Source organism: Hippocampus bargibanti, linkage group LG19 (assembly GCF_051943395.1).
Source record: "Hippocampus bargibanti isolate YZ-2025 linkage group LG19, ASM5194339v1, whole genome shotgun sequence".
NCBI lineage: Eukaryota > Metazoa > Chordata > Actinopteri > Syngnathiformes > Syngnathidae > Hippocampus > Hippocampus bargibanti.
Window position 1 is genome coordinate 4115635 of NC_142752.1, and position 22195 is coordinate 4137829.

The 22195-nt window shown below is 40.1% G+C and overlaps 2 protein-coding genes across 5 annotated transcripts in view; one reads left to right on the top strand and one right to left on the bottom strand.

Moving 5' to 3' along the window:
• The window catches only part of acp1 (acid phosphatase 1), a 29136-nt gene that overhangs the window by 4346 nt on the left and 2595 nt on the right, over positions 1 to 22195 (top strand). For 3 of the 4 annotated variants that reach the window (XM_089022218.1, XM_089022216.1, XM_089022217.1), the window contains exons 5-7: positions 2235 to 2296; positions 3040 to 3145; positions 5371 to 5645. In XM_089022218.1, coding sequence (XP_088878344.1) covers positions 2235 to 2296; positions 3040 to 3145; positions 5371 to 5448 — 246 coding nt within the window. In that variant the 3' untranslated portion in view covers positions 5449 to 5645. Of the gene's footprint in view, positions 1 to 2234; positions 2297 to 3039; positions 3146 to 5370; positions 5646 to 22195 lie in introns of those variants that run through there. The other variant, XM_089022219.1, reaches the window with a different exon arrangement.
• On the bottom strand, positions 6648 to 15914 carry alkal2a (ALK and LTK ligand 2a). The gene is made up of 6 exons (XM_089021932.1): positions 15091 to 15914; positions 14101 to 14484; positions 10747 to 10800; positions 10594 to 10674; positions 10402 to 10476; positions 6648 to 8639 (listed from the first exon to the last, which is right to left on the bottom strand). Exons 2-5 carry the CDS (start codon positions 14405 to 14407, stop codon positions 10412 to 10414), a joined length of 507 nt encoding a protein of 168 aa, XP_088878058.1. The 5' UTR covers positions 14408 to 14484; positions 15091 to 15914; the 3' UTR covers positions 6648 to 8639; positions 10402 to 10411.

The window sequence follows — 22195 nt, forward strand, 5'->3', positions numbered from 1 at the left end:
ACTGACCCCTACTTCTTTTTTTTTTAAACATAAAAAGGTGCAAATGGATATTTGTTATTTTTAAGGCGTGACTGATACACCGATATCCACCCTGCTTTTGTTTTCAGCCAGAACAATAATAAGCTTGACGCTGACGAATGATTGATTGGGTTATTTCTTCTCACACTGTTATTTTATTTATTTTTACTAAATGTAAAATGCTTCAGAAATTTTTACCAGTTTACAATGATAAAAAAAAAAAAATCTCATCCGTGTCTGAAATCCAAGAAAAACTGTGATCCAGATGTCACCATTGCTTATTTTTCACGACCCATTTCCAAAATCGTGTGGCCCTTTGGATTCTCAGTGATAGAGTGTTTATGCACATTAGTAAACATATTACGTTATTTCATGTTTAGATTAGTAAACATATGTTATTTCATGTTTATCTTAGTACACATTATGATTATTGCACGTCTAATTTAGTTAAATAAAATTATCAAGTTTATTAGTTCAATAGTTGTCGCAACGGCTCCAGTCTAAGACCCTCCCAACACAGAGTTGTTCGTAACCGATTGGACGGGAAGATCGACTTGTCCGCAACTGATTGGACAACAGATCGCCACTGTGGACATTCAAAAACTTGTCAGAGCGGGAGCTCGTTCTCTTTGTTTTCTATCTTTGTCCATGTGCTCATGTCTTCGTCCCACCGAGACGAGAAGTGCCTTTTCTGTCTCATTAGAATAAAGTATTTTTTTGTTCACCATCTATCGTCGTTACTGATATTTTTATCACTGAACTTCTGACAAAACCGAACCAGGAAAGACGAACAAGAATTTAATTCGAACACTCAGCATCCTCCTCTGTGAGGGGAACGCCACGCTTATTTATTTATTTATTTATTTATTTATTTATTTATTTATTTATTTATTTTAAGGTTGTGGGGGATTCTGGAGCCAATCCCAGCTGTCTTCGGGCACTAGGCAGGGGACACCCTGAATTGGTTGCCAGCCAATCGCAGGGCACACAGAGACAAACAACCAGTCACTCTCACACTCACACCCAGGGACAATTTAGAGTGTTCGATCAGCCTCCCATGCATGTTTTTTGGAACGTGGGAGGAAACCGGCGGACCCGGAGAAAACCCACGCGGGCCCGGGGAGAACATGCAAACTCTTCGCAGGGAGGCCGGACCGGGTATTGAACTCACGGCCTCTGCACTGTGAAGCCGGCATGCTAACCACTTGACTACCGGGTCGCCCTTTATTTATTTATTTTTATTTAATTTTTTGTGTTCTTTTTAAAAAAAAATATATATAATTGTATTGTATTTTTTGCCGTCTTGGACAAGCAACAAGACATCTGTCGCCAATCAACCAATGAAAGGCAGATTTGTAGTCATAATAAAACAATACGAGGTTTAAATAAAGGGGATACATTCTAATGAGGGCGAAACCTGTAATGCTACACAGTAACCCTGTAACAAAATGCAGGTTACACCCCCCCTGATGTATTTCACTGCTTGTGTCAGGCCTACTCTGTCAACCTTATCAGTCGGCAAGTATCTCTGCCCGACAACACCAAACCGCAATAAGTCATGGCGGAATACCTCGAGAAAGATCTCCATCACGCGATAGAGTCAGCCTGTAGCAGATGCGAGTCGACGGCTAAAAAACAAAAAATATTGATTTTTCATGAAATATTTTGGCCTTAAAATATTCAGAAATTTTTTTGGACACTCTAAATCCAAAAACAAGCAAAAAAAAAGACAAGTTTTTTATTTCTAATCATTATCCCTGAAACGTAAAATTCCGGAGGCGATGTATACCCACCAACGTTTAGACAAGCCCGAAATTAAATAAATCTTGAAACATTATTTTTTTAATTGGTTGATTTCTATATCAATTATATTATGTTTTAATTTACTTTGTTATGTATTATTGTTTATTGTTAAAACGCTATATAAATCAATATATATATATATATAATATATATATTGTATTGTATTGTATTGTATTCCACAAATTGAATGGCGGTTTTCCGCTCAAGCATCCCCCTATTGCCCAACCGCCACTGGGTGAATAGAGAAAGCGGTTGTCACATAAATCTTACATTTTTTTCTCCCCTTCCACGAAATGAAGCCAATGCTTTGAGTAGAATTTCTTGGAGTGATCCTCTATTCAATTGTGGTTTTGTTTTTTTATTTGTCTTTTTTTTTTTGCATATGACACACCAACCCTTCTTTTGCATTCCAGGTGACCAAAGATGACTTTATGAGCTTTGAATTTATTCTCTGCATGGATGAGAGTAACTTGAGGTACGGATATGTGTCACCATTTTGTATTTATTTATTTGTTTCCGCCCTTTTGGGTTTGTATGACTGTATTAGTCATTTTTGAAAATTCTGGTAGCATGTGTTTAGTGTTATTAATGGCCAGAGTTGATCAACAAAAGAAGGGAATGAAAAAAGTTTTATAACGCCTTAAAAATAATAATCATAAAAGGGGGATCGAACTATGCCGGCCCGAAAAACTAACTCCAAACTACTCCGCTCCATCGAAAGTGAGCTAAAACTAACGTGTACCCGAATGCCTCCTTTTAATGAGCAATGTCCTTCCTTAATCTCTTTCAAAAGGTCAGGGTGAAGGGCAATTTTTGTTTTCCACTTTGAACGTTTGGGGATGGTTTTTGAGATCACATGCCCAAGGTAGATCTGATCTGTAAGGAGCTTAGTGAGTTCTTTGGATGCCATGTCTATGCTCTTTGGGCACTTTTTTTCCACCTTCCCTTTTTTTTTCTTTTCCACATATTTTTCTGAGCAAATGTTAATCTGACCAGAATGAGAAGTGTAGAACTTCTTGAAAAGGCCAATATGGACCGTTTTTCTTCCAAATGATGTTTTCCTTGTCCCGAAAAAGTGCAAACACGCCGGAATCTGATTAGTTCCTGGTTGCGCATGCCAAACATATTTTACATCCTGGTGTGTCGGTGGTTGCGCCTTTGCGCTCTTCATAGTAAAAAAAAAAAAATATTTTTTTATTCCCTATCTTGTCCTTTCAGTGACTTAAAACGGACTGCGAACTCAGTGAAGAATCACCGTGCAAAAATTGAACTTCTCGGTGCATATGACCCGAAGAAGCAGCTGATCATCAAAGATCCTTATTATGTAAGTAATCCAGTCAGTGATTTGTCCTTTTTTCGAAACATGGTGGAAAATGAGAAAAGTGTTTTATTTCACAACATTCCATGCTCGGATGGCATAGAAATTTGGAGTGAGTAGAAAACCAGTGTTGCAAAGCTCTCCTAAGGATTGGGCCTTAACAAAAGCAGCTTTTTCGGTTTTGCTTTGTACTTCAATGGTGCTCAAAGACCATTGAAGGTGTTCCATCAAGCGTAAGTGGTGACCACATCCATTCAGAGGTTGCTCTACATCAAATTGAAAACTCAAAATCATCCGCAAGTGTGAATCTAAGTGTGATTTTTATACCCGGTGATTGGCTGACGACCTGTTCGGGGTGTACCTTGTTTCTCACTATTTCATTTATAGCTCTCCTACATACCCGTGAGCCACACAAGTAAAGCAAAACATATTTGCCATTAAAGGACAACCGACGTCACTTTTTTGTTTCCTAATTGACATCAGAAAAACGTTTTATAGCATCTAAAATACCCAAAACACGCAGTATGCTATTTAGTCAAATGCAAAACACCAATAAAAATGACTTGGTGTCTAAAAAGTACTTCAATTTGAAACCGGAAGTGGCCAGTTTCAGAAGGTCCCGCCTCCATGTTCGTGGTGTCACGGCAAGACGTCTTGCCTTGCTCGAGAATCAAAACAATGGCTTCAGATTCGGAGAAGATGCTTTCTTGTTACTCATCCAGTTATGAATGTGATTCAGATAGTTCTGAAGAGGAAAGCATAAATGTTTGCAATCGATTAAAGAAGTCCTTCCTGTATCATTTTGAGGCGTCTCCAATGTAGCTCCCTGAAAATGCACAAGATGGCGCCCAAGCTCCGTTGGAAATGGGCTGATTTGTGTCAACTAGAATCAAATAGTAGTCTTGGTGCAACACACAACAATTCACCATTGCGTTATTGATGTTTTCCTTATAATTTCGCCATCAACACGAAGTTTTCAGACCAAACAAAGTACCCAAAATGCATTGAGTGTCGCTTTCTCGGTCCTGGGCGTTCCAGACGTGACGTCACGTCAGGCATCGTCATCAACTCGAAAACAAAACTTCCTGAATATTCAGCGCGAGTCTTAAAACATAAAATAGAGCTATATGGTGTGGAATCTTTGTAAAATACGCTCAGTAGATGTCATTTGATGTGAATTATGGGCACAACTCGTATGGAGGCGTCGGTTGTCCTTTAATTTCGACAAACATCCTTGGATCAGTTCTTTACAAAACTTAATGCAAAAAAAAAAACACTGACAAAACACTTCTTTTGATCCATATTTTGCGGCATTTTTTATGTTTTAGGAAACATTTATATCTGAATTTAGGGCAGGCTTGTAACGGATTACGGTATTTTCATCGAAAACGCGTCTCGATTTACAACTTTTTCTACTTAAGAACTTTCTTCCAGAACCAATTCATTTCATAAGTAAAGGAAAGAACAATGTGGACAGGTGAACCGTTTATATCTTTTCCTAATCAGTCGTTTCTTCCTGATTTTTATTTGACTTCCACGTCACTGTCATTTCGTTCATCAAATAATACCACATGGCGGTATTTCTTCTCTTACCCCTACCGGAGTTTATTTTGAGGCATTGAGCAATAACTTTCGATGTTTAGACAAGAGCCCAGTCGAAGCAAATCAGATTCGCTCAAACTTTTAACGCCCAATCCAGTGATCAAATGAATTTATCATCAGTCACTGATTTTGTTTTTGTCAAGTGCTGCCAAAACCAATCTATTATTTGTGCATAACCACAATAATTCACAGTGGAAAGTAGAGGGTTGCGTTTCACAGTCTTTTGGCGCGACTTTTGGCTTTTAACTTTGACTCTGAGTCACAATATCTCAGCCTGATTGGGATCTCTCATCGCACTCGTTACGACGTAAAAAAAAAAAAGTCGAAAAGGAACATTTGATTCCAACGCGTCGTGAAGACAAACATTTCGATGCGCAGGCTCCCGGCGCCAAATTTGCTGTCACCATCTGGAATCGGTCTCCCTCGGGGCAAAAGTCATTCAACCATATTTTTCAACTGCGTTGGGTTAGCACGTGTAAGCTATGTCGTGAAAGTCGGATTTGATGTTTTAACAGCTTTCTTTCTGCTTATCGTCATATTCTGTGACATCAACAGTAAACACAAATATCGCTCCCTTGTCTATGTAATGACACGCCTCCCCGTGTATTTTTTTTCTTCTTTTGCTGCAGGGAAGTGATGAAGACTTTGAAAAGGTGTTTGAACAGTGTCAACGATGCTGCAGGGCGTTTCTCGAGTCAAACTCGTAGCATTGTTGTCGCTCGCCAATTGGCCACCGGTAAGGCATTCTTTGGCCACGTTGCACAAGCATATCATTGTTGTGAAAAAGAGAAGAAAAAAAAAGAGCCACCGGAACGCCTCCAAGTTTTCTGTGTTGCGCTTGCTCTGACCACATTGACTTGGAGAGCCATTCCCGTGTTGAAATAAAAACCATACAACCCACTTACATCATTTCGATTATCATTGCGTGTGCCGCAAAACGTGGCGTTCAGAAGTAACAATGCATATGCACAAAGAGCATTTGGTGGCGTTTATGACACAAGCTAGCACTTATGTGAACTATATCGGTTGTATCACAAAGGAGAGCCAAACGAAATATGAAAGGGGGCAAGTTGCAAAGCTGTCTGAGGCACTCCAATGGAACGCTAATCGTCCTTCGCGACACTGTTTTGATAACTGGAGCTTGTTCACAACGGGCGGTAAGTTCCCACTCTTGAAATAATCCGCTATTATTTTCCTGAACAAAGTTCACATTTTGAGCAGGTGATGACTTTTAATGTCCATGTGTGTTAGAGTTCTCTTGTAAATTAGTTTCCCGTCAAGTTACTGTATCTATTTTTTTGGGTGACCCGACTATGCCCCCCAAAAAACTAGCATGAATGGAGTTTAAAGGGAGGCAGGGGGGGGAAAGTTTTGCCCTTGACACATTTCTTATTGATGACCATAATACATGACAGATGTGATGATCACAAGATGATGTGCGGAAAAAAAATCTCAATCGTGAAAAGGAAGTGAGCCATTAGGATTTTGAATTTGAGGCAAATTCCAGCGCTTCAACATTTTTCATCAACTTGTTACTTTTTCATCCCAAGGGATCATAAATTGGAAGCGGATCATCGTGGAAAGATCAACGATGTTACTTTTCCAAACTTTTTTGAACACCCAATCGTCGTTTTGTTCATCATCACTTGGTGGTCTCGCAAAGAATGCGGGCGGCCATTTTGAATGTTTTTTCTTTCACAGCTATCTGAAGCAAAGCTATTCCATCAATTGGCAATTAGTTGGATCATAAAGCAAATTTATGGATTCCGCAACAAAAAAAACACCTTGTTTTCAGTTGGGGAATATATATATATATATATATATATATATATATATATATATATATATATATATATATATATATATATATATAGCTAGCGAGCATTTTCTCTATATATCCATCCATCCATCCCTCTCCCTCTCTCTCTCTCTCTTTCTCTCCCTCTCTATCCGTATATATACATATACGTATATTATTTTCTGCTTTGAACAAATGATACTGAGGAGGCAGAATGTTATGATGGCATCATAAAAAGCAAATTACCACCCAATATCATTAAGACAAAATATTTTCTCACTAATCTTCCAGACTAACCCATACATTTAAAGTTGTTTTCAATGTACCTTATCTGTGTGGTATTTCTTTCAAAGACCCCCCACCCACACACACACACACAATATGAGTGTAGCATTTTATGCAAATTGATTTCCTCCAGATCTGATACTGAAAAGGTGTGTTATAATTGACGCTGAAACTGGGCTGTGACCCATTAAAAAGGGTGTAGCCGAATGATGAGACGAGCCAACTGATCCCTGGAGGCTTGCCAGTTGTTTCATATCAGGGCGGTGTCCGCATGTGTCGCTAGCAGTTGCGATAGCGAAGATTGATTTTGTTCTTTTTTTTCTCAGAAATATTAAAACACACCACGGGTGAAAAATGCGGGCCTGGTTTCTTGTTCGAAAACCATAAATCTTCAAAACAAATTCATCAGAAAATGATGGGTGCTTCAAAACTGCCAACCCGCCATCGGGAAACATAATTGGATCCGCACAAAACTTCAAAATGTACCTTCCGGTAATTTTTGCACAAATTGCTATCCCAAAAAATAATTACCATCATATAAGATGTTCTTGACTGACACCAACGGCTCCTAAAATTCAATAATTAGTGATTTGCATGGTTTAAAAAAAAAAGTCGTTTCAGAAGTTGACCTTTACGCCAGAACGGATTATGATCAATTTAGGAAGTTCCGCTTGGATTCAATCATAACTGAATGTCATGGCGACGCCTTCAATTTGAAGACGCTACTATAGTAACGCTGCATAAAAAATGAATTTGACACATAAATAGAGTTGAATCCGCTTTAGCGTGTAGAATTGAAGTCCTAATTCATTGCCAATACCAAGTGATTATGAATAAACACCGTGACATTTTTTTCCCTCCTGTTTTCAAGCATCTAAAAAAACAACCCACTACACCAAAAAAATTCCCATTTTGATTTTTTTTGTTGTTACTATTCATAAATGCAGCTGTATCGCTTCGGGATCTGCCAAAATACACAACAATTCGTCCTTCCCGGTCTGTCGCTAATGTTACATTTTCTATCCCGCTTTTCTTTTCCAAAGAAAACATCATCAAAAATTTGAAAAGTCTTGTCGCGGAGTCCCACTCAAAAAAACAGTGCTGGTCGTCTGCGACTGATTTCTCGAGTAGAATAAATAAATAATTGCGCCTCCCAAAAAATCATTTGGATTACTCTGTCTGTACAGGGCCTATCACTACCACGCTTTGCGTGGTCTTTGATATTTCACGCTCGGTCAGGCAAAGAAAATAAATAAAAAAATCGCTAAAGCGGCCAGCGGACCCGTTGCATTTGTACCAATTATATATAATTTATTTAAATATATCTTTGCTTTCACATACCGATCTATCATATGTAGCTATATATCGTTTGTACACCCGACATTTTATATTTTTTCAAACACAATGTCTGTCCAAATGTTGAAATAGTCCTATCTTGTCAAATATATAAATCTGGACTTTAACAGAATGTTCAGTTCGTTCCCACCATGTTTGATGTGGCGTAGCATCTTCGGTATCGGCGCGTCCGGCCACACAGCCAACGTCCTTTCGTCCTTAACACAAGGCAAGCGGATCGTCCTTTCGTCGCTTGGAGTCTTTGCTTCCCATCAGCTTCCTTTTGTTGAAATATTTTTTTTTTTTTTGGGTTTCGGCTTTTTGGGGAGTCGCAGCGTCCATTCGATCAGTAGACTTCAGTAGAAGGACACTTGTTCCGCCTGAGTTTAACAGTGATTTTACAGATGGCTCTCGCAATTTCCAAGTCACTTCCCAAAGCAAGACCATTAGAATTCTGGATAGCAGGTGTTTATCTTGGACCTTCAAAATAGAAAACAAAACAAAGTGAGTGCTTTCTTCCTCCTAGCTTTTCTTGGCCGAATGTAGAGAATTCCGTTGTGCTACGCTTAATGTGCTGCGTTCACGTCACACCTGTGCGTATTTGATTGAAAAGTGCTTTGATACGAACACTGTTCGTGCTCTCAGCTCTGATCTTTTGTTCTGTGCTCGAGGTCAGGGGTGTCAAACTCATTTTTGTCGCGGGCCACTATTGTTTTGATTCTGGAGCAAGGCAGTTTGTGAAGGAGTATCCTGGCGTGACGTCACGGACAAGGGGGCGGGTACTTTCTGAATCTGACCAGTTTCGAGCTCACTTTGTGGCAGTTTTGGGACACTAAGTCATTTTTATTGGTGTTTTGCATTTGACTAAAAATATCAGCCTGCGTGTTTTGGGTATTTTAGATGCTATAAAACGTTTTCCTGATGTCAGTTAGGAAACAAAAAAAATGTGTCGGTTGTCCTTTAAACGACAATTCACACGTGTCAAGGCCTGGGGACAGATCTGGGCCGCCAAGCCATTCTATATGGCCCGCAAAAGCAAATGAAGCATGTTAACTTCTATAATGCTTAGTGAAGTCTGACCCAAAATTATTATTTTGTTATATAATGTAATAATTATGTTTAAACGATCATTTAGTCTCGATTTCAGATATCAAAACTTTTTTTGTTCGCTGTCGAAATAACGTGCACGTGGTTGGTTGTTATAACGACCGTCCCTGGGAAACCGTAACTCAGAGAGTTCAGATTCGGTGAAGATGCTTTCTTGTTATTCATCCAGTTATGAATATGATTCAAATAGTTCTGAAGAGGAAAGCATAAATGTTTGCAATTGATTAAAGCAGTCCTTCCGTATCAATTCGAGCCGTCTGGACTCCAATGTAGCACCCAGAAAATGCACGAGATGGCGCAAAAGCTCTGTTGGAAATGGGCTGATTTTTCCACTGGGAATTTGTGTAAACTTACACCTTCTTTATGCGTGTTACCACAATTGGTTGCGACACACAACGATTCACCATCGTGTTATTTCTGTAGTTTTCCTTCTAATTTCGCGATCAACACGGTGTTTTCAGATGAAAAAAAAGTACCCAAAATGCATTGCGTGTCGCTTTTTCGGTCAGGGGCGTTCCCTCCGTGACGTCACTTAGGGCATCGTCATCAACTCGAAAACAAGACTTCCTGAATATTTAGCGTGAGTCTTAAAACGTAAAATATAGCTATATGCAGTAGCCAAAATGGAACTGTATAGTGCCACTTTTTTTGACGACGATACTAGTGCAGCGTGTTCTACCGGAAACAAATTCCTTGTGTGTTCTACATATTTGGCAATAAAGATGATTCTGATTCTGGAATCTTTGTAAAATGCGCTCCATCGAAGTCATTTGAAGTGATTTTACAAATTATGGACGCAACTTGTCCGGAGGTGTCGGTTGTCCTTTAAGTTACTGTACTGAGTCATTTGATTACAAGAAAATGTTTAAAATATGAATTTTAAATTTTGGTCGACATTTTAGCATGCATCATCGATGTTGACATGCTTGAATTGCCTATGAGGGCCATATAAAATGATGTGGCGGCCCAGATCTGACCCCTGGACCTTGAATTTAACACCCCTGCTCATGGTTGAAGTTCCATCAGTATGACTGATCAAGTGTACAAATTTCAACTCTGGTTTCGTGGCTTTTGACTACTATACTACTAACTATCGAGCGTGTCTGTAGCACGAGAGGCGGCGAAGTCTTCATACCTTGCTCACGTTAACCCCCCGTGCACATGGGACTGCTAGCAAGACGCGTCAGAAGTCGCGCACATCTTTTGAAATCTGTGAAAAAAAGGGGGGAGAAAGGAGACGCCTTAAATGTTATCTTTGAAGGATTTGGAGAAGGGGGGAATGTACTCGCGGATGAACGAGGTGAGGGGGAGGGAAATTGTAGCTTACATGCTAGTATCGTGCAGTCTCGTGTCTGGTGGTACACATGGGCAGCGTGCTTTCTGCACTTGGGGCTGAAGTAGAGCCGACCTATAATGGGAACATTTTTCAGAATTGACTTATTTCCTCACACGACGTCCATTTTAGGAAGTGAAGTCTTACCTGTAATGTGTTTCAGGTATTTGTCCATTTTTCTGTGATTTCGCGGGGACGTGGCTGGTGAAGGAGAACAAAACAGGGCGCGTTTACTTATCAATTCATGAAAACTAGTTGGTCGTATCAACATTGCGGCTTGTTCTGACTCAATCCCAAAATTGCCACGCGGCGCTTCGGGAAATGAATCGTAACAAGCCTCATCACTAAGGGTATTCACAAAGTCATTCAGGGATCTACATAGAAAAAGCCAAAGAACGGTTCAATTTGACTCAGAGGCACCTTTATCTTGTCTTAGACCACAAATTTTCAACTCATCTTTTTTTCAAACAACCTATTGTGCTGTTTATGGACACTCATTTATTGCCCAGATCGTTTCGAAAGCAAAGTTTCCAAAATTGTCATCCCTTTTTACTGCATCGTTTGTGACATAAGTGGCAAAAGAAAGAGTCGATTGTTTTCTTTAATCGGAAAAAAATGAGTTTATTTTAGGGGTGGAAGGGTTCACAAAATCCCCAGCTCTGTTCGTACAATAACTTCATTTTGCGTTGATTTTTTTTAGTTCGCAATGCGTACGTAGACTTGTAGAAAACATCAATTGTTTTGCATCGTTGGTGAGGTTAAAAGTGAAAGCATAGTTTTGCAGCGCTATTATGGATGATTGTTATTGTAGTCTTGAATTATAATCATTTTTATCCCAATGCCATAAGGCATAACAAATTGTTCTATTGGACAGCAACATGTACAATTGGCCCTTCATTCCTTACGAATACATCGCCTGAGCCGTGATTGGTCGCCACTGTGATGTGATTTTCAGTTGACAGAAGATAGCAAAATGGCCACGCCCCATTGAAATGGTGGATTTTACCACGTAACTCCTATTCCACAAACGTACTACGAATCTGAATGTCGGGTTTAGACCAGTGGGGTTGCATCGGACAATTTTGGGGTTAACGTCTCATTTTCGGGGACAGTGGTCACTCCAATCATAATTTTCAGGTTACAGTTAATGCGTGTAGAATTAAAAGCTAGCATGGGAAAATCACAGGCAAATAGTGTACAATTATTTATCGATTAATTCACTCATTCGCTGTCATTCTCGAATTTATTAGGGAATTGAAAATATGACGTGGAGCGCCATTCCCGAATTTGTTCGGCTTTTGGTTTTTCTTGGGGTGCCGATAAAGCGCTGGTCATCAGACCTCTGGCAATGTTTTTTTTTCCCCTTCCACGAGGGGGCAGTATTTGCCTTTTGTACAGACGCCCCCATTTCAAACTCAGCTAACTGCAGACCCATATAACTTAGGAATTAACTTTTTTTCTGATTAAAAAAAAAAGTCTAAGGTTTCTTTCTTATGCTGCATTTAATGTTTATATAGTCCGAAAACTCCATATTTTGTGGCTCCTGGAATTTGAGTGAAAATGACAAAAGCCCTGGCACTCGAGTGGACACATTTTTGCACATCATCTGGCAGTGAACGAGTTAATCAGTTAATTCATTAATTAATTTGCAATGTTAGGGGTTGCAACGATCATGACAAAAGAGGCGGCGGCTGCCTCATTTAACCTTTACAGACGGGAGACGGCATTGCCACATACCACAGGTAACTCTTAAACATGTGGTAAGCGTTCCCCCAACTTTTAAGCATTAAGTTCCAAATGGGCTTAGCGGTTAAGTCGTTGATGGCAGTTTGTGTGAACAATAGCGTCTGTGAACTGCGACGAGGCGTTCATTTATTTAAGCGGATGACGGGTCCGCCGTCTCACTGTTGGAGGAAATGCCACAATTCGAGCCTTAGGGGTCACTGAGGGTATGGTTACTGTTTTGTTTGTGGGAGACTTATTTATTTGGACGGGCGAGGCAGTCTAATTTGTATCTTTCAGTTTTTGTGGGTCACTGGACCAATGACTTGGATCCACTTGATCACTATCACTGTCACATTTGTCGTGTCACTGAAATCTTCTCCAGATGTGCCCGCGCAATTCCATGTTTCAAACATTTCCAAGACTTTTCTTAAGAAGCCTTCAAACAGACATCTTTTATTTTAAAAGCGTGAACACAAGAAATGTTTAAAGATCTGTTTCCACTATTTTTTGATTGAAAATGAAAGTTAACAGAAGTCTGATACAAATAGACCATTTTTCAAAGATAAAGCCTGAACACAATTATCGCTCAAAGATAAGATTATTTTCCTTTTTTTTTTAATATAATTTGTTCCAATCAAGAGAAACGCAAAAACGTTGGATTTACTTTTCTTTAATAAATTTAACTAAAATAATATTTTTAAAAAACGAACTTTGTGCATTAGCATCAAGAAATACTTCCAATCTCGCTAGGGACCGCCTTATTTATTATTATTGGATTGGATTGGATTTGCCTTTATTAGTCTCGCAGTGGAGAAATTTACATTTCACAGCAGCAAAATTATTAAATTTATTATTATTATTATTATTATTTTGTTTAATCGTGATGGGTAAAGAAAAAGTCTTAGTTGATCTTTAAAGTTGCCAAGAGGCAATCACATAATGTACAAAAGTACAAGTCCATACATTCAGATGCAATGGAAACAGTTGCATACACACTACTAAATACTACTACCACAAAATTGTGTACAAACAGTCTGTAAAGCCAAATCTAAAATGGTTACAGCCGTAATTATTTGTGAAGACTATCAAAAATACATTTTCAATGTTGATGGTGTTTTATAGAAGTGTTCAGACGTTTAAAAAAATATATATACAGTAAAGTCTCGTTATATCGATATCGGATATATCGATAGTCCCGGTTATATTGATACTATTTCTATGCACGTACGGAGAAAATTACATGCAAACAGGGTCGGATATATCGATAGTCCCGGTTATATCGATATTTTTTCGGACTCCCTTGAATATCGATATAACGAGACTTTACTGTATTTTACCTAAAAGTCACAATCTTTTCACAAAATACTTGTTTCTCCTGCGTTTTTAGGTCCCCAATCAGCCATTCGGTAAAACCAACCCGCATTTTACTACTGATTATTATTATTTTTAAGAAATAGAATAGAGTACAAACATTTTTGTGTGACGTTTATTTGGTACTTGATGTGTTTACGAAGTCGTAAAATGTTCTTTTCTCAGGCCTGAACTTTGTAAGAATGCAAAAAAATTACCAGGAGGCAACTTTTTGGTCAATATACAAACAATGACATTTGGTTCTAGGAATTTGACCCAAATTGTAGTTGATGTTTACATTTTTTTTTCAATACCACCCGAATCTGACTGCACAGAACGTGAGGAGGCTTTCCCCTCCCTACTCCCACCCTAAAAAATGTGACACTGTACTTAAAAGACTTAACAAGCCCATGTTTCTTGACTCACCGACTGGCCGATCCCCCCTTCTGTCTGTTCTCAATCTTCTCAAACGCCTTTTTTCCCCGTGGGGCGTCGTGGTCACGGTCATGACGCTCCCCCAGCGGCTCCAGGGACCTTCTCCGGTCACCGTCGCCGTCCTCGCCATCTTGGTGGTCTCGGCGAAACGGCTCGACCCCTCCTCACGCCTTACCGGCGCTGTCACGCGCCTCGAACCCCGACTCACTCCGGTTTTTGGCGTGGGTGACGCGCCGACGAGCGTGCACGTGAGAAGTAGTAGCAGTCCCACGGTGACGTGCCCGTGCAGTTCCCTCATAGCTCACGCGGTAGACGGGTGGTGGGGATTATTATTCTTTTTTTTTTTTTTTTTGGGGGGGGGGGGGGTCTTGATAGCTGTAAAACAGAAATTGATGGACGTCATTCAAACTTTACCGAGCCGGATAAAGTCACGTGATTAAAAAAAGCAGGTGTGTCGTAACAAAACAGAAGCCAACGCTTACTGGATAAAATCTATATCATTGAAGATTTTCTCGAACGAACAAACACCGTTCTCGAGTATGACTGAAAAATAAAAGTATCTTTACCTTTTAACCTCGTAACACAACCAGGAGGTCGAGTTTGGGTACAGTTTGTGCGTAATTGCGCACTTTTGGCTGCTAAAGTACGAATGGGTTATTTTTGGCCATTTTATAGCATGCAGTCCTCTTGTTTTATGAAAAATACCTTTAAGTATTTGATGACCTTGATAAATCCGAGCCATATTTGTGACAAATGAAGCCACTTCCGCATATAACGAACCCCACTGATAATCCCCCAAACTTTATACGGTGTAATTAAAAAAAATCTGTAAAACAGGCACACACACCCCAAAACTACTAAATTGTGCTTTTTCACCACCCCTTCATGATTTCATAAAGATAAATGAAACCAAAAATCCACTTTCAACTTTAATAACAATGGAAGCGACATTGAACATGATTATAAAACGATAAAAAGTACCTTAAAAGTGCTTTTTAAAATAAAAATCCTCTTCGATAAGTCCGGTATGCGTCTGGTTTTAAAAAAATCAACTTCCCAACACAAAGTGCCTGGTTCAAATATCCACGATTGAAAAGCGCCGGAGGTCCTCGGTGGACCGTCCGGGAGTGGATGCGGGTGGACCCCGGGCAGCGGTGAACCCACGGTGGTCGCTGGGGGTGGCGTAAGGGGGGGCCAAGGTCCCAACACGTGTGACCGGTCCCGCATCCAAGTCGAGTGGACGCTTCGGGATTTGAGCGTTTCACCCTTCTCGTCTTGTCTGTCTGCCCTGTTGACTCACTCCGCGATGGCAGCGCCGAGGATGAAGCTGACCACTCTTCCTCTTTCTCTCCGATATTTCAATATATATCGCTTACGTTTACCCCACCTCCTGCTTAATACTTCCACCGAAATTCCCAATCAGCTCCGATGATCTCGTTGGGATCCATAAAGGGCGCGGGGACGCACCTCGGCGCCGTGCGTAAAAGTTCTCCAAACACGATTACGCGCGGAGTTGAAACGAGCCTGAGTGCTTTCTCCTCGTTCCCCTGAACTTTTCCCCCCCATACCTTGAGATGTACTTCCCTTGCCAGTGCGCGCCCCTCCTTCTTTTATGCGGGCGTCTAGCCTCCCCCACCCTTTCACCTCATTCTCCTCCCATTTCCAGTGATTTCAAAATGTGACCTTCTGTCATGTTTAAACCTCCTCTAAGGTGACATTTTGGGGAAATGTGTTTTTGATCAGTCCCAAAGTGTCCAGTCAGGTGATTGAATAGCTTGTAAATTGGGACAGCTAGTGTCCTGTTCTTAATTTCTGGGATCTATTTTAATTTTTAAAGAAGGTTAAGAGGCGACTGAAATTGTGGCATGTACATTCCACCATCATAGACTCCAATGAGTCAAACCCCCTGTGCTGTATTAGCATATTTTTGTGTGCTCGTACATTAAAAAATCCAAATAACAAATGTAGTGTTGCAAAAAACTTCAGTGACCCCAAAAATGAGATGTTTTAAAATATTCTGCATATTTTATTTAGTTTTTCTTTTTTCTGGGTCGCATGTGATGAAATGAATTTGTGAGAATTTGATCACAATTGCTGTTTTACGTTATGAAAGACATGTCAGTCAGATCAAGATGCAGGATTTTGAAGTGTTTTTGAAGTGTTTGATTATTAGAGACACTTTTGGGGGGGATTCCAAGCAAAATCCAATTGGTGACGTCAATGATAAAGGATGGATCAATTTAAATGGGATCAGGAAACAGAGAAAACGGAAAATTGACTAAAGCGCATGACTGTTCTTTCCGGGGGCTTTTTCAGTCCATTTGAAGCCCCAAGTCAAAGCCAGTCACGGGGCATTTCACATTTGTGATATGCACTGACAAACATTTTATTTGATGTTTGGTTCAGTCTTGAGATGGCTGTTTCTTGTTTTTGTTTTTAACTAAAAAAAGCCAATAACATTAGGTGTTATAGTGACACGCTATTACAAATTGGTGAAGCAGCAGCCGTGGCTAACGTCAATTTGGTTATAGTGCTAATGCTATCTTAGCATTGCCAGATAGTCAAATTTGAGAATTATGCCGGCCAGTGACTTTTGGTTCAAGACTCGAGGGGTTAGCATTCGTAAAGTGTGGCGATATCCAAATCTTATGTATTCAAAACTGCTAACGTTTTTGTGGCCGTTCCCCACATGATAGACCGACTTCTGGGGGTTTTAGGCTGTCCCGAATGAGGGCGCATCATGGTGAAAATGATGTGTTTTTTTCACACTCAATAACAAAAGGCTCCAATTGGCAAAAGTAATGTTAACTCCGTATGGACTTCATCGCTGGACTCCTTATTTGCTCCCATCCGACGAGAGAGACATGATCTGGACTGCTGCCGGTCAGATATTTGTGCGAAACAACAACGACATTGGTCCGCGGTGAAATATTTGACAGCTTTTGTTGCATCATGTTGTCTGGTGGATGATGGAGGACAATTTTACTCATTAATAGCGTGTTGAAAGACAACTAATCGTTGAGGAATTGTCTGTTGTTGGGAGTTATCTGGGAAAATGTTTTGTTCTGAACAAATATGCTGTGGGGCAGCAACGGATCAAAAAATAGATAAATTAGCCCTGATGGGATAATGCTTCCCCATCCCCATCTTAGAAATACAAAATGTAGACTTTACAGTCTAGGCCAGGGTAAATATCTAGTCCTAATTATTGTTGTCGGTGACCTGAAGGCTATGCTAGTTGACTTTGGGCAACATGGTAGCGTACTCCCTGGGCTTCCTTTTTATCACGTTGTATGCTCTTATTTAAAACAGCATGGCAGTTCATTTCATGACACGAAGCACTGCAAGTAGTAGCCTTTGGGTAAAAGGATCTTCCTCAGGACCACATCTCGAGCGGTCCACACCTATACCTACAGGGAAGTGGCCCAGCTTAGATCTTATCTCAATCAATCGATTCAATGGATTCCAAAGAGTAAAAGAATCACTTGAGCTATAAACACCCACCCCCCTCTTTTCAGCTGAAGAGGAGATGTGGCCGTAAAATAGGCCAAAAAAATCATGATCTCAGATTTTGAGGCACAGCAAGAAGCAATTTGCATCCCCGATGTGGTTAAACGGATGGCTACTGTGTAAAAATAAATCTTCTGAGCAAGCTGCTGTATTGTTTTTGTTAATATGGTTTGTGTAATTGCAAAGTGATTGTGGGATTAAAAATATGTGACACTCAGTGTGTTGTATGAACATGAAAAAATTATTTTTGCAGTGTTTATTATGTGAAGATTTTTGAAAATCCACTAGTACAACTCACGTGTCTCCACCACAACTATGACGGAAAACAAACCCAGCAATGTCATTTATGTTCACCACAAAGCTACAGTTATTGAAACATTGAAGCCACATCAAGACACTGCTAGGCTAGCAGTGCTAGCCAAGCGTAGTTTGACTTCAAGACATAAATGGAATTGAGGTTTTCTAAATGACTCAAGGACAGAATTCTTTGAAGTTCCATTTTCTGTAATTTTAGCAGCTCTCCAACACACACACACTAACGCACGACAATACTATTAAGCCACTCATATGTGTGTGTGTGTTTCTTTCTATCCATCCATCCATCCAGCTAGCTAGTCTCATAAAACAAACCTAAAAATGTAACTAGCTAGCTAGCGAGCTATAGTTTTAGGCTAGCTAGCGAGTAAGCTCTAGTTTTAGGCTAGGTAGCTAGCTACAGTTTTAGGTTTGTTTTATGAGGATCTTTCGCTAGCTACGGCCTCATAAAACAAACAAAACTGCAGCTAGGTAGTTCGCTAGATATAGTTTTAGGCTAGGTAGCTAACTAGCTACAGTTTTAGGTTTGTTTTATGAGGTGTTTTCCTTTGTGTCTTTTTGTTTGTTTGTTTGTTTGTTTGTTTGTGCAGATGTCCACCAGGAGTTTGTGTAGGTATGTAGCTGTCCATCTAAAGAAGCTCCCATTTTAGCTCAATTTTTACACTTTTAACAACTGAGTTGGAAGGATGATAAACCATAATGCGGTACACACGAGAGAGTGAGAAATAGAGATACAGAGAGAGAGAGAGAGAGAGAGCATTATAAATCCCACGGGAATACATTGCTGCATGTGTTTTGCAAGAATGCTCACTGTGCAAAGTCAAGATAACCTATTAGGGATCAAAGTTATGAAAATCTGACTTTTTTTTGGGAAAATCCGACATTTTCTCGTGTGCATAGTAATTTTTTTACAGTTTTATACAATCTGTAAACTGATATCAGGATCAGGTGGCCATTATTGTAACCGCTGTCCCTAATAATGACCGACTATGACTAATTTAGCATTTTAATTATTATTTGTTTATTTATGTTTACACAAACCCCTCCAAAATTCATTGCGTCAGCATTATTCGCCGACAAAGCCAGCTTGCTGTTTTAAGTGTCTGTGGACAAGGCGGTTGGCGATACTTCCAATGAAAAGGTTCGATGGGAAGCAACGTTCCTGAGAAAAGCTCAATCGCTGCCATGAACAGGCACTTAGCCTCTCGTCCACCTGCTCGGGTTACATCAGCTGAGCTCTCTGGAAGCACCGCAACACTTCCATCACTAGCCATGACATCAGCGATGTGCCGTAACCTCAATTTCTTCTCTGCTGTGTGCTTTTGGATTGGATTAGATTGAATTGGATTGGCTTGATTTAGCCTTTATTAGTCTCACAGTGGAGAAATTTACATTTCACAGCAGCATAGTGATGAAATGAAGAGGAAAGGAAAGAAAGAAGTAGAAAAACAAAACATTCCAGTTCGAGTGAGAACTCTAACTTTTGAACCATGTTGCGTTATCACATACAGTAAAGTCTCGTTATATCGATATCGGATATATCGATAGTCCCGGTTATATCGATACTATTTCTATTCACGCACGGAGAAAATTACATGCAAATAGGGTCGGATATATCGATAGTCCCGGTTATATCGATATTTTTTCGGACTCCCTTGAATATCGATATAACGAGACTTTACTGTATATATTTTTTAAATGTTTCCTTGATATCAAAATGGTCTAATTTCAGTGTCTTTTCACACTGCACTAGGCACCGTCCAGTGATACTTTGTCGCCTTTTAGCAATTTTAACCACAGCAATTCTTACTCATGCCTATGATTCAGTCTGATAATCAAAGGGGACCAGATACTAAGGATGATTTGAGGGTGTGCGTATTATTGTGGGGTTGTTTTATACTCCGGGAAATGACTGTACTTGTGTGTTGCTAATCATCTTGTCATTGACACACACACATATGAGTCTGTGTTTATATATATATATTTTTTTATGTATAGCCTTTCAACGATGGGAGTGTAGCCACACACACGCACATTCTCCGTGGTCATCTCCACAAGGGGCATGCACATTAAACAGAGTCATGGCCTTTAAATGAGCTTATAAATTCTGTTGCTTGATATCAAAGCGCATCTAAGGACAGACAAGTCTTTTACACAGATGCGCGCGTGCTGATTAAACCGCATGAGGGAGTTAATTTGGAATGCTGAAGAGCAAAATGGATCTCTCGGCCTTTGGGTTTTTTTCCCCCACAGGAAGCGTTGTGCCTTAAAGAAGCTGAACATTTGTTCGATGCCTGAACCATCAGCACATGTCGGAATGCAGCTGTTTGGCCGCGATGCTGGACAGCTATGTCGCGTACGTTTAACCACATTGTAGTTATGGTTTCCTCTCGAGGGCCGTTATGAATTTGGGGAACCCATTAGAATGTTTAAATCCCTTCAAATATTACATATAGAGCACACATCAAATTAATGAATAACTCGTTTTCAAATCTGAAGTCAAGAATAATGACTTTTATTGTGGTTGACATCCAAAAATATGAAATTTTGGCTCCGATTTTAGCAATCATCATGGAATTTAACAAGTTTGATTTGCTTTCGCGGGCCGAAAAAAATGATGTGGCCGGCCGGATTTGGCCCGCGGGCCTTGCCTTTGACACCTGTGCTTTAGACTGTCGTTCTCTATCTAGCAGTTGCTCTGCTTCTGTCTCTCTCTTGCATCAGTCTCGTTCTGTCTGTCTCACCTTACTCGCCTTTATTGAAACAACATGACACGGAAGCGGAAGTGATAATGACAAAACAAAGTATCGAAGACGATTTTAAGAAAAACACACATATAAAGGTTCGCATAGAAACACTTTTACAGAACAAGTCCAGTCTTGTCATGGCAACCAATGACAAGATACCCGCCAGTTACACTGGGTGTTAATAGTTGTTTGTTTATCACTTCCGTGTACCAACTACATGTGTGTGAGTTGTGGGTAGTATTTTTGTCCACTTGGGGTCACCATAGTATCTGTGATGTTGAATGTATGTGATTTTTAATTAGCCTCGCAGTGCAACATGCAAACTCCACACAGGGATGCAGGAACGGGATTTGAACTCACAACCTCAGCAAAAAAAAAAAAAAAAATCTGTTTTATCATCTCATTTCAGCCTCACAAAAGTACATTTCGTGACACTTCTGTTTCCAACTCATCCTCCTGCCTGTGTGACCAATCAACATTATAAGGGCCCAAAAGCAGTTTGTTTGTTTTAAAGCTCTCATCTAATTAGACCTTCCTTTCGATGTACTTTTAAAGTCAACCTCCCTGACTGAGCTTAATCGCACATAATGGCGACAGTGTGGTAGCTGAAGACAAGCTTGTTAAGCGTGGCCGACTCCTTCCCATTTGTCGCCTCGGTGTCCTGAAGGCAGACACATCTTTCACGAGCGTTTCCTGCCCTTATCCAGACAAGATGAGTCATGGCACACCGAGACCCACCCTTTGTCTTTTGGTTGTTTTGTTTTGTTTCCTCAAAAAGAGTTGTAAGGGTCATTGGCAGCAGCCATAAGAAAAAAAAACAGGCATGTTCCTTTGAAAGACATTTTGTCAGATGAGAGAAGATAAAAGTTGAGATGTACGAGGTGAAGGCAGAGCGGCTCAACTCCCCACGTCTAAGCAGATGGCAAATCCGTGACATTGCACTGGTTGTCCGTTTCAAATAAATAATCATCCTTCAGACGTGAACATCATCCTTAAAATTGCTGTTTAAAGGACAACCGACGTCACTTTTTTGTTTCCTAACTGACATCAGAAAAAGTTTTATAGCATCTAAAATACCCAAAACACACAGTATGATATTTTTATTCAAATGCAAAACAGCAATAAAAATGACTTAAATTGTCCAAAATCTGCAAAAAATTGAGCTGCGAATTGGGCATTTTCAGAAAGTCCCATCCCCAGTTTGTGACATCACGCCAAGACGTCTTGCATCGCTGGAGAATCACAAACAATGGCTTCAGATTCTGAGAATATGCTTTCTTGTTACGCATCCAGTTATGAATATGATTCAAATAGTTCTGAAGAGGAAAGCATACATGTTTGCAATCGATTAAAGAATTTATTCCGTGCCATTTTGAGGCAACATTGAGGGGAAATGTCTCACCCAAAAAGAGGCAAAAAATGACCACCGAGCTCCTGTGAGACATGAATCAGCCCGTTTCCACAGGCTGATAAATTCCTTACATGGAGCTTTGACGCCCTCTTCTGGCTCTTTC